General features: G+C 43.1%; 1 protein-coding gene across 10 annotated transcripts in view; it reads right to left on the reverse strand.

Moving 5' to 3' along the window:
* The window catches only part of FEZ1 (fasciculation and elongation protein zeta 1), a 226,388-nt gene that overhangs the window by 203,159 nt on the left and 10,404 nt on the right, over window positions 1-12,825 (reverse strand). For 7 of the 10 annotated variants that reach the window (XR_003092141.1, XM_025193905.1, XM_025193906.1 and 4 more), the window contains exon 2: window positions 2,727-3,082. Coding sequence is in view for 9 of the 10 variants with exons in the window: in XM_025193905.1 (XP_025049690.1) it covers window positions 2,727-3,037 (311 nt within the window). In the remaining variant the exon portion in view is untranslated. Of the gene's footprint in view, window positions 1-2,726; window positions 3,083-3,187; window positions 3,300-12,825 lie in introns of all 10 variants that reach the window. The other 3 variants (XM_014526698.2, XM_025193901.1, XM_025193902.1) reach the window with 2 other exon arrangements.

A 12,825-nucleotide genomic window follows, 5' to 3' on the forward strand; every position in this document is an offset into this window, starting at 1 on the left:
GAACCGCTCCAAGTAGGCAGGGGGAAGCTTCACCCACTGGAGTTGAGGGCTGCATGCACTGATCAGGGCCCAGGCGAGTGTGTGCAGGTGGAAGCATAGCATGGGCTGCCCCAGTGAAAGTGAGTGGGTCTTGGCCCCATGTAGGGTGCAGCAGAGGCAACCGCAGACCAGATCCAGTCAGTTGGCAGAGTGGATCTGGCTGTCAGGCCATATTTTGCCCACCCCTGCTAAAGAAGGCATCAGAGGGTTTTAATTATATTAAATAAAATTAAGTTGCGAGGGACTGACAAAATTAATCCCAAGATACTTAATGAACTGGCTGAGAGGATCTCAGGGCCATTGTCAATAACATTTACAAAACTGTTGGAGACAGGCAACATTCTAGAGGACTAAGAAAGGACCAGGGGTTGTACTAGATGACCTCCTGAGGTCCCTTCCAACCCTAATTTTCTATGATTGTATGACTAACATAGCTTCCATCTTTAAAAATAAAAAAAATGGAGAAAGGAGGGCCTAGAGAATTATAGGTCTACCAGCCTGACTTCATGACTAAGGAAGTTACTGGAGCTAATTATGAAGACATCCATTTGAAAACATGTCCAGGAAGAAATATATGGTCATCACCCTTTCCAACATTGATTTATTAAGAATATATTATGCCACACAAATTTTATCTCCTTCTTTGACAAAATAACTACTTGGGTTTATGAAGGGAATGCAGTGGGCTTAGTATACTTACAGTCCCATGTGACATTCTTTTAAGAAAACTGGAGAAATATGGGCTATATATAATTATTATTAGGTGGATGCATAATAGGCTTGATGACTACATGTAAAGGGTAATTATAAATGGATAAATGCTAGAATGGCAGGAGGTATCAAGTATGGTTCCACAGGGGTCTGTCCTGGATCTGATGTTGTTTAACATGTGCATTAATGATTTAGATGCCAGAATAGAGTGATTCCTGATCAAATGTACAGATTACTTGAAATTGGGAAGGACTGCAAACACTTTGGAGCATAGGGGGACATTTCAAAAAGGATCTTGGTAGATTGGAAAGTTGGGATACAGTCAACAGAATGAAGTTCAGTGCAGGCAAATGGAAGGTGCTACACCTAGGAAAGAATAATGAAATGCACAGATACAGAATGGGAGATAACTAGTTGGCTGAGAAGGAACACTGCCATGAGAAAATGTTGACAGACCCAAATTTCTAAATACTGTACTTTCTAAATACCACTTACTCCACCGTTTTTTTGCCAATCCATTTCCTCCAACAGATCCGTTCTCAAACATAAGTAGGCTACTTTATGCAAACAAACCCCAGTCTTTATGTTACTCTGTCTGTTATAGTGACCACTGTTGTGGAACATGTTTCAGTACCTTGTCAATAAATGGAGCAAAATAAAAAAGCAAAACTTTTTATGTGCCCTCCACACCCACGCAGCCTCATTAGAACAGTCTCTCTCAAGCCGTGGGTCACAAAAATATAAGAACGAGTTAAAAATAAACTTTAAAATGGATTCTCCTTTGAAGGAAAAATATGTGGGAAACTGCGGGTTTCCCCTTGCAGGCTGACAGATTTCCAGCCTGCAACGGGCCGCTTGGAGCTGGAAGGAGTGGGAGGAGGATGATCAGGCAGGGGGCACCATGTGCATGCATGCATGTGGAAGCCAGGTAGCATGGAGAGCAGCTCCCACAATTCTCTGCAGTTAAGTCTATGGGGAGGGCATAGATGATGCATCAGGAGGACATGACCCCATATTTGTCCACCCACAGCAGACACGGGGATGCAGCCTAGCCAGACCAGCATGGACAGGAGCTGCCTCCACAGCCCAATGGGAAGGACCCAGTGCAGGAGGGCAGAGCAGGACAGAAAGGCTCATTGCTGTGCTGCTGCCACAACCCCTGCACCAGTTGCACTGCCAAAAACATAAGGTGTAATGAACGGTGGGGCCACACTGCCATCACCCCTTGCCACCAGCTGCTTAGGTACCACCATGGCCCGACTGCCATGTCCCCTCAGGCCGTGGCTGTACCCCAAAGAGGAGGTCCGGTGACAGGCAGCATGGACAGCCTGACCAGACTGGTGGCAGCCAAGCCGTGGTGTAGGGCAGAGCCACAGCCCAGTGTACAAGTGGATGGCAACAGGAGGAAGTGAAGCCAGAATTCACACACACACACCCCCACACACCCCGTCTATTATTCGTTGCACTGATGGTGGCGCAGCTCTTCCCTCCCATACTGGGTCCTCTCCACTGGGCCACGCAGGCAGCTCCTGCCTCTGCTGGTCTTGTCAGGCTGCAGCCCTGTGTCCACTGTGGGTGCACAAATCTGGGAGGGGCATGTGCCCCCATGCTCCACACATTGGCCTCATTGACAGGAAAGAATTTTCCAAAGAATTGGTTACTTATTTAAATATTTTCATTTTTCACAAAAGTTTCACATTTTTATAAAACCACTCTCATAATGGCTATCAAGTATTTTTTAACAAATTCCAGAAATCATTTGCATTTATTTTACTATTTTATATTCTCAATTAAAAATGGATTAAAAAATATGTGAGTTTTGGGGCCCATTTGGAAATCTCCAAAATAGCTGAAAAGGTTCAAAATTTAAATTTTCTTTTATTTTTTTCACCAGCTGAATTTATGAGGATTCACTGTGTTAAAATAAGGAACAGCATCATGTAGTTATACTTATTTAGTACTTCTAGATTGCTTACTCCTCATCCTGAAGATTCTCTTCCTCCTCTTGTATCTGGAGATGATTTTTTACAGGAGCCAGGTTCTCAGTTTTGGCATTGTAATTCCGAAAGCAGACATTGAGCTTCTCATCAAATTCATTCACCAAGTCTTCCATAGACTTGAAGCTGATGATCTCAGAAGAGAAGTTTTCAAGCTCAGAAAGGGAGGCATCTTCTAAATGCTGAGGGGATGAGCCATAAAAACAATGTTTTTTTTCTTCTCTGCCATCAGAGTAGCAAGGTCTCAGATCTTCAAACTCTTCATCCAGATTCACCAGTGGAGCTTCCATCTTGGTCTGGCTAAAGAGAAATGGATTGTTTTCAAGACAGCTTATCTGGAAAAAAAATAGTATGTTAAAAAATCAGCAACAAGAATAAACATGTGCTTATTCAACACTCCTGCAGGACTAAATGCAGTAATATAGGAGGAGCAGTCCTACCTTTACTGATGGTTATGACAGGATTTTAATTACAACCGGCTGTTCTCAGTTGCTCATGAAGCTTTCCATTGTTGATATCAGTAGTCAGAGATTACTTTCTTAAAGTTTCTGCCTATGGAAAGCATTTTTTTTTAAGTAACCATTCTAAGTATACTGAAAGACACATTTTTTCACAAAGCAGTGGAATTCAGAAACTTTAATTTTCCAAGCTGGCTCATATTTAGTGAGGAATATGCCTTTTTATTGCTTATTTAAAAATAAAATACCGTATTGTTCTAATTATAAGTCAAATTATTGCCGTCCAAAATATCCATTAAAACTACACCTGCTTTATAAACAACGATGATCTATACTAGGTATGTCAAATTCCTTCCACCCCACAGACTGGATGAGTGGCATCAGGCTGGTCCGTGGGTTGGATCCAGGCCATGAACCTCCTCTCCCTTCCCTTCTCCCTTTCCCTCCTCCTCCTCCACCATAGTCAGGGACCCTCATTGCATAGGGCACAAATCCTAGAGCAGCTGGAACAGGTGCCATGTATGGTACAGTCTTGCCAGAGTGGCACCTGTACTACACATGACGCCCATCACAGCCACTCCAGGACTGCACCACATGCAGTGCCTGCTCCCAGCCAGTCTGGAACCCCTGCTGCACTTGGTGCCTGTGAGTGCTGTGTGCATCTTAGGTCCCAGACCAGCTGGAACGGATGTGTACAGTCTGAGGGTGCACCCCAGAGTGGGAGCAGTGTGAAGCAGTACAGTACATGCAGTGTAGTTCAGGCAGACTGAACCACATGTAGTGTATATTCTGGCTGCACCAGGATCATGCAGCCCAGGCCTTAGATCTGCTGAAGTAGCCACTGGATCAGGTATGCTGGGGGAGGATAGAGGAGGGGAAAGCTGTGATCTGGATCCAGCCCATGGACTGGCATTGCACCATAGGCATATTCTTGCCCACTGAGGTCTGATCAGACCTAGGGGCAGCACTGAGGAGGCCAGAATAAGTAAGACGGGGCTCACAGCATTTTTATTACTATGCTACATCAACTACATATGCTTTTAGAACTGGGGCTGAAAGAATAATATTTTTTTAGCAAAATGAATATAAGTTTGGGTCAACTTGACTGCCTTTACTCCCTTTAGTAATTGCACATTCCCAAAGCTTTGAAAATGGCCTACAAGACTTGTTCAGATATGTACTTAATGGATCAAATATACAGTTGCAGCACCAGTATGTTGAAGTGGGAGGTCCTCATGTACCTGAACAGTAAGCATGGTATACTTCACTTCAGTGTTCCTTAGCATGGTCAGGAGGCAGTGAAAATATGACTAAAATTGCTTCTTTTTAAGAAATAGCTCAGTTTTGTAAATGCCAAGGATGCTTGGCTTGGAGGAGGGAAAAGTGTTGATGGTACTGTGTCAGGATCCTTTCCTATCCTGCATTGGGACCACAGTAACTACTTCTTTCTGCTATGGGTGAATAAATATTTGTCTCCAGATTTTCAGTAAGTTTGTCCTGAGAGATCTTTGTCAATATTTGCAATTAAGAATGGTAATGGAATATTTCTTCCTTTAACCTTGGAACGGCTGGGTAAAAAATTGGGTTTTCTGGATGGGAGAATGGGACCATAGGGGCAGAGCAAACCAAATGAGGCACATCGCTTGTGACTGGATCTAGAGGATATTTTTCACCCATCTCTGCAATGCCTGCTGGGTCACTGAAGCCAATACTGCTGAAGCTGAAATGCCCAACTACTCTTTTTTAACTGAGTAGACCCTCACCTGACTCAGTAGGCCCCATTATCTTCCCACCCAGCTTCATTGGCAATGCAGCTCCGCAAAGGTAGCGCCATTTGCTCCCTGCATTTCCTCATTTAAGACATGCACCCCAAATTCCTGAAACTAATTTTCAGAAAAAACATGCATTGTATAGGAGTAAATACCGTAAAATATTAAGAAAACAACTTTCAAATGAAGAAGGACACCTGTTTGGGCAAAGGGCTCTGCCCTGGCACTGTATCCAGAAAAACATATGCCACACTGGTTCATGAGCTAAGACCCAGCTGGGGCTGATCTGGTCCCAGGAGCCAGCTAGAGGCAATCAGGCAATGAGGCCCTGTCTACTCTGGCTTTATATGCTCAGATCAGACAGCAGAGAGCTGTCTGGGAAACAGACTGCATTGTGCCTCAGGCCTGCTTGGAACTTTTAAACTTGACTCTGAACCTTCTAGATCAGACTCTCCTGCTGTTTCTTGCTTACTCATGTTCCTGTCTTGGACCTCCCAGTCTGGATTAACTTCTTACCCTGACTGTGACCTCTTCTGAACCTTCAGCTTGATATCCCAGACTTGGACTGACACTCAGTTTGACCTAGGATGACATTCCCATAATCCTCTACCCTAGTGTGTTCCACTCTGACTGACCACCTATGACCCAATCACCCCATTACATACCTCTTTCCTTACAACTTGCATCATTTAGAGACCTAGAAAGTTCTCATTTAAAGTTTCAACCTATACCTACAATGTTTATTATCCACTGATAGACCTATCCTGCATGGATTTGTCTAATCCTCTTTTGAACCTCATTAAATTACTGGCTTCTTCAATATATTGTGGCAATGAGTTCCACAAGTTAATTATGTGCTGTGGTAAAAAAGCAACTTTCTTTTGTTAGTTTTAAACCTGCTTCCAAATCATTTCCAAATATATCCCCAGTGCATCCACCCTGTGCTGTTCTACCTACTGCATCCTGGGCTCAACTTTCAGTCTCTGAAACCAGATGATAATAGTAATTACTGCACTTCAGCAGACTCCAGCACCATATGTATCAGCGTCCCCACACTGAAAAATGGCAGTGGGGTGCTTTAAACTAAAGCTTGTTCAATGAGCTTTAGTTCAAAGCACCCTGCTGCCATTTTTCATTGCAGGGACACTGATGCACATGATACTCCAGGTGCTTTTAATTAGTGTGGCTCTTGAAGCTGTGCTAATTAAAGCACACCCCCACACACACAGACACACACCTCCCAGAATACATCTATAAATGCCTGATATCTCTAACAAAATAACAAAATTTGGAAGAATAATTCCCCTACAAAGCTGATGTCTTTCTTCGATAAGGTATTTTCTAGATAAATGAACAGTGGGAAATTTAGTCTACTTGTACTACTCTATTAAATGCTTTACTAAAGTATATGGGTAAAATTTCACTTAAATGTAAATAACTGGAGATTAGTACAAGAATTTTAAGTTAGGAAAAGAACTGATTAAAGGAAGACAATGAGAGTTCACATTGTAAAGAGAGCTACTGGACTGGAGAGAGATTACCCATGGCATAGGCAGCATTAGAATCATGTGGTCACACCCCCTTCAGCTGTGTAGCACATGTTATCAGTAAAGAGGGCTCACTGCACAGGTGTCAAACAGCAGAAGAGTGTGTGGGCATACACTCCCATCATGATCCTGGATGTCAGTGAGTTCTCTGAGTTCACCAGCATGTCAGTACTGCTCGTGCTATGTGTCATGAGCTCTTTGAGATCACCAACTGGTCAACGCAGGGTATGCCAAGAACCCGTTGCACAGAGCTCCAGAGCCCAGGAGGTGTGCACTGCTGCTGTTTGCTGTTTCCCTCTCCCTCCCCCTCCTCCCCTTTCTGAATTCAACACAGGAAAAGGAGGAATCACAGGAAAAGAGAGATGAGCAGTAGGAGGCTACATAGCTGCACGAAAGCAGGGGCTGAGTGCTGCCACTGCTGCTCATCCCCTCTTTTCCTCTGCTGTTAAATTCAGTGGAAGTAAGGCAGAAGGAGGGGAAGGGCAAATAGCAGTGGCACTCACCCCTGGGCTTGGGATCCCAGCAAAAGCATGTGCTCTGGGCAGACCCACACCAACCAGCCAGCTGTCTCAGACAGATCACAACACATGCAGAGCTCCCAGCAGGAGCTGTGCTCTGTGCTGACATGCCGGTGAGCTCAGAGAACTCACTGCATGTACAGCACACAGCGAAAGAGGAATGCAACCATGCCATCACACTCCCTCTGGAACCATCCATGACCAGTGCTATTTCTCACAGAGCCAGCAAACAGGTGAGTTTGTGAGGCAGTTTGTCAGCATAGTTATGTTTGTAAGGCAAAGACAAGGCAAAGACTACATTAAGGGTGACTGAAACACCAGTGGAAAAAACCTAAAGAATATCAAGGATAATAAATAAAACTAGGTACAGCAACTTTCTAGGTGGAGAAAATGGAGATACCAGGGACCAGTGACTCCCTACTGCAACACCAATCTGTCTTCCAGATTTGAGGTCCTACACGGTATGCCGTCTGCCTGGAGCCTGTATTCAGGATGTCACAGAAGATTGCCAACGCTCATCCATGCCTCAGGCCACTATCCTTTCCTGTTGTCCTTCTAGGCACCAACTGCCAGAAATGACATTGAGTAGACCAGAGGTGACTATGAGGCTCTTGGCAGGAGGGTTAAAGAGTTTGGAGCACAGGTGGTGTTCTTTTCAGTCCTGCCAGTGGAAGATAAGGGCCCAGGCAGGGACTATCATATCATGAAAGTAAATGTATAGCTGAGATAGTGGTGAGGACATGAAGACTTTGGATTTTTTTACTATAGGCAAATATTTCGGGGAAGAGGAATGGTATCAAGAGACAGGATACATCTGACCACAGTGGGAAAAAGCATCTTTGGGTGTCATCTAGCTGAACTAGTAGAGAGGACTTTAAATTAGATTGAACAGGGGATAGTGAACAAAACCCTCCAGCAACAGAGCAAACATTATCTGCTGGAAGAATCATGTGTCCAAAATAAAATAATGACCAAGTTTCTAAAAGTATGGAGGACAACTTTCTGTGCAAGAAAGATAAAAATGTAACTAGGGGATCATCTATCTTGGTGGAGGATGTGAAGGTGATGGGAAACTTGGAAGTGACCATGATGTGATACATTTCATGATTCAGAGATCGGAAAGCATAAGGCTGACAGAACTAAGTCAATGGATTTCAAAAAGGTGGACTGCGATTGACTCAAGGAGATAGTAGGCATGGTACCATGAGAGAACAGACTGAAGGATAGAGATATCCAGGAGGGCTGGAAACTTCTACACTAGGGACAGAAATTGCACATAAACCACTACAAGTGATCAGAAACCAGTTCAAATCTGTAACACAACAGAAGTTCGGTGTATATAAACCACTTTCAAAATGGCCAAAACTGGTTTAAGATAAACCTGGATGGATGTAGCATCAGACTCAACTGATTTAGATTAAATCAGTTTATTGAACTTCTGTCCCAGACCTCCTCCAGATTCAAGTTAACTCACAGTGCCCCAGCATCCCAGGATGCTTTGCATCTCCCCCACAAATCCCCCACCCATGCAGCATAAGTGGGCTAGCCTTGGCCCAAGCTGTCCACTCCAGCTGAGGAGGGAGGCATGCTCTAGCCCCTCCTCCTCCCCCATGTAGCTGCATTTCTGAAATTAAAAATGAATGCCTGTTCATTTGCTTATTGGTTCAATCTATGCAGCTTAGACTAACCTGCAGAGATTGAACCAATTCAACTTTAAGCTTTTTGACTGTACTAAAGAGCCCTAAAGAGCATGGTATTGCAAGACCAACAAGAAGCTATTCTAACACAATGGAAGCATAAGAAGAATGGCAAAATAACAACGTGGCACAAAAGGAGCTTCTAGGATGTCTCAAATGCAAAAGAAAAGCATACAGGCACTGGAAAGATTAGTAGGTCACAAAGGAGACACACCAGGAAATAGTAAGAACTTGCATAGACAAAGCCAGGAAGACAAAGGTAAAAAAAAAAAAAAAAAAAAAAAGCTTAACCTGGCAAGGGAAGTTAAGGACAAGAAGAAGGGGTTACATAAATACTTTAGCCAGAAAAGAAATGGAGACCAAAGAAGCTGTAGGGCCACTATTAAATAGCCAGAGCAAACTCTTAACAGAAGATGCAAAGAAGATAGAGCTACTCAACAGATACTTTGCCTCAGTCTTCACCAAAAAAAAAAGGCTTCAACCAAACTAATACCAATTATTTGGATAACATGAGAGATGAAATAATAAAAGAAAATGTCAGAGAATTGTGATGAGTCTCAATGAAATCAAGTCAGCAGGACCTGATGAACTTCATCCCAAAGGAACTGGCAGACACTTTGGAGACCTTGGCAATAATATTTACAAAGTCATGGGAGATGGGCAAGGTACTGGAGGACTGAAAAAAGGGCCAACACATTGCTTCTACTTAAAAATGCAAAAAGGAGGACCTCAGAAACTAGATACTGGTTATCCTCATCTCTATACCTGAAAAGTTACTGGAGTATATCATAAGAAAATACATTTGCAAGCATCTGGAGAAGGAAAGACTTCAGTATGAGCAAAACATGCCAAAAGTAGTATATAGGCAGTCCTCAACTTACAACGTTTCGAGTTACAACGTTTCGCACTTACAACATTTCTAAATTGACACCCTGTTTCAACTTTCTGACATCAGTTTTGACTTTACACTGCTTGATCGGATGTGACGCCATGCCAGTGAAAAAGTCGCTGTGTCATCCATCTCCCTGGGGAACATCTGTCCAAACTTCCTTGGACACTTTCTTTAAGAAAGCAGACAAGTCTCCAGAAAAACCTGCAGCCAAGACTCCTGAGAAGAATCCAGCCAAGAGCCCTTCAAGAAGTCCAGCAAAGTCACCTCAAAGAAGTCCTTCCAAGTCAATATGATTGCTATTTACAATACAAATACATTAATGTAGCTACATTACTCATCTATAATTGATTGAGTACAAAATTATGGGTTATTTTTGGTGAAAACAGGGTATTGGACCTTGGTTCAGGAACCAATCCCCCATTTATAACATTGTTTCCTATAGGAAAAATTGGTTCCGAGTTATAATGTTTCAGCTTAAGACGCCGTTTTCAGGAACCAATTGTGTCATAAGTCCAAGGACTGCCTGTAGTGACTTTGTTTTAAAACAGTTTGGTATATATTTTTATTTTATATACATATGCCCACTATTTTACTTAGTGTATTATTTTTTGTTACAGAGAGCTTATCTAGTGGGAAAGCCACATGCAATTTTACCACAGCAAGGTAAAAAAAATATTTTAAAACAGAGAGGTTATATATGGCTGTGTTAATATAACACTAAGTTATAACAACTGCCTGTAACTGTTTGTTTTCAAACAGAACCGCTTCTTCTAAAATAGAAAAACAGAACAAACATATAACCACGTGTCTTTATCTGATCAGGTGGGAAGTGGGGATTGGCCCTCTGAGTATATAGAGAGGTTAAAGCTTTTCATTTCTTGTGAGGGGAGTGAATTGATCCCCTGTGAATGTAGAGATAGAGGGTGGGGGTTAAGCAAATTTTAAATTTGTATAGCTAAGTCTAACACACTACATCTGTGGAAAGTGAATTCTTAATTCAGAGACACAAATTTTATATTTCCTAAGTGATCATGAGTAATACCCCCACAGAAGGAAGCTCGGCTTCAGAAATTCAGTTCCTAAAAATACCAGAAGGGTGGAAATCAAGTCACAGACCTCTAAAAATTAGTATAAAAAAACCACAAGAATGCTCAGCCTGAGGATCAGAACACCCAATGATCAGAAGGACAAAAGGACAGAACAGAAGGACATGGTAAAAGAAAAAAAAGACAGTAGGGTTCAGAGGAAAATGTGCCAGTTACCCGTGAGAAAACCACACATAAAAATACAAGGATTCACAACGCCAAAGCAGGTTATCTGGGGCCCATGAATAAGAAACCCAGGACTGATTGCTCACACATTTTAAAGAAACCTAAGAAGAAAGAGGACGTTCTTAATCCTTTTTTGAAAGATTACTGTGAAAACTGAAAGAGGGGGCTTTTTGGGGGGGTACCCATCTTGCCTTGAAAGATCACAATTATTGTGAAAACAAAAAGGGGGGGCGGTGATTGGTGCTGGCAGAAGTATACATTGCAAAAAGAGAGTGTGCAGAATGCTTTGAAAGATCTTGGTTATTTTTGGAGCAAAAGGGTTGATTTTATTAAAAGGAAGCAGTCTGTATGATCCAGATAGCAGTCATGGTGTGCATCATAAGGGCGGGGGGCGGGGACAGCGATAAACCTGGGAGTAAGAATGAGGGGCTAACCAGCAAGTGGCTTGCAGGCTGAAAAGTAAGGGCCTGGTTAAAGAGGAGCCTGGGGAAGGCTAAATGCCTGTTGAGAAAAAATAAGAGGTCCCTTAGTGATGGTGTTTTAGGAGACCCTTAAGAGGGCCCCTCTAATGCTCACCCACCTCCCAGACCTGTGGAGTCAGACAGCTGGAGTGGTGAATGATTTAGAAGACCCTTTAGAGGGTTCCTCAAATGTTTCCCCTCATCCTGGGGCTGACCCGCCTCCAGGATCTGATAAGTCAGAAAGCCAGGATGGCAAATGATATCGAAGACCCTTTAGAGGGCCCCTAAAATGTTCCTCAACCTCCTGAACCTGCAGAGGGTGTTTTAGTGGCTATACATATGATGAAGGTGAAAAGGCAAGAGTAGTCTGTAGCTAGGTTTGGAGGCGTGAGATACACAGAGTTCTGGGTTTTTTTGTTTTTTGGGGGGTTTATTAATTTGTTTATTCAGGCAGATAGCACGAGGATTGTTTTATATTCTCAAGCTAGTAATTTAAATCAGATAACCCTGGGACTGTTTTTAGAGTGGATCATTAAACCTGCTACAAAGCCAGAGAGAACTACACGCGACCCTCACTATTTGCGGGGGATACGTTCCCGTGACCCCCGCGAATGGCAAAATCTGCCATTAGGGAACTGTGTTCACGAACACTTTCTAGATTGAGATTGAGGTCCCAGCTTTCTACACTGAGGTTGAATGACTTTGCATCACTTTTGCAGACATCATGGTACCACTATAGAGGGCAACCCCACTTTCTACAGCTGTTTCAAATCTCATTGTACTCTCGGAAATACAGTCTCCACCATTTTTTCTGACATGGTAGAGCCATCACAAGCTCCTGATAGTGGTTTCTAAATGTGTCAGTCCTGCGCATGCCACCACCACTGGGTGCCTGTAGATGTGCAGGGAGGCTGCTCCAACATGCTGTAATTACAGCGCATCGGAGCAGACTTGATTAATTGAGTCTGCTGGAGCATGCTTATTAGCACGCTCCAGCAGCCTCTGCACCTTGTGTAGCAGCATCCCCATACTACAAAATGGCAGTGGGAACACTTTAAATAAAGCTCATTGAGCAAGCTTTAGTTAAAGCACCCCACCACCATTTAAGTGTGGGGATGCTGGTACCCAAGACACTGCAGGCACTTTAATTAGAGTGTCTTTCAAAGCTGCTCTGGACCATGTGTAAAAATGCCCTCTTTGGCATTTTATCTTTGCAGCTTATTTTCAAGATGTTGTGCAGGCATCTCATGTGGACACTATTCAGTCTCCTGATGTGCCTAGCATATGTAACCCATGTTTCTGAACCATAAAGCAGGGATGAGAGCATGCAAGCCTTGTAGATTCATATCTTCGCTTTATTTGATAGTTTGTTGTTATTCCATGCACATTTCTATAATAGCCTGAAATTCTTAGCTGATGTTCCAATTCTGTTAGTCAGTTCACTCTGAAGGTTAAGATTCCTGCT

This window comes from Alligator sinensis, unplaced genomic scaffold, assembly GCF_000455745.1.
Source record: "Alligator sinensis unplaced genomic scaffold, ASM45574v1 scaffold817_1, whole genome shotgun sequence".
NCBI classification, from domain to species: Eukaryota; Metazoa; Chordata; order Crocodylia; family Alligatoridae; genus Alligator; species Alligator sinensis.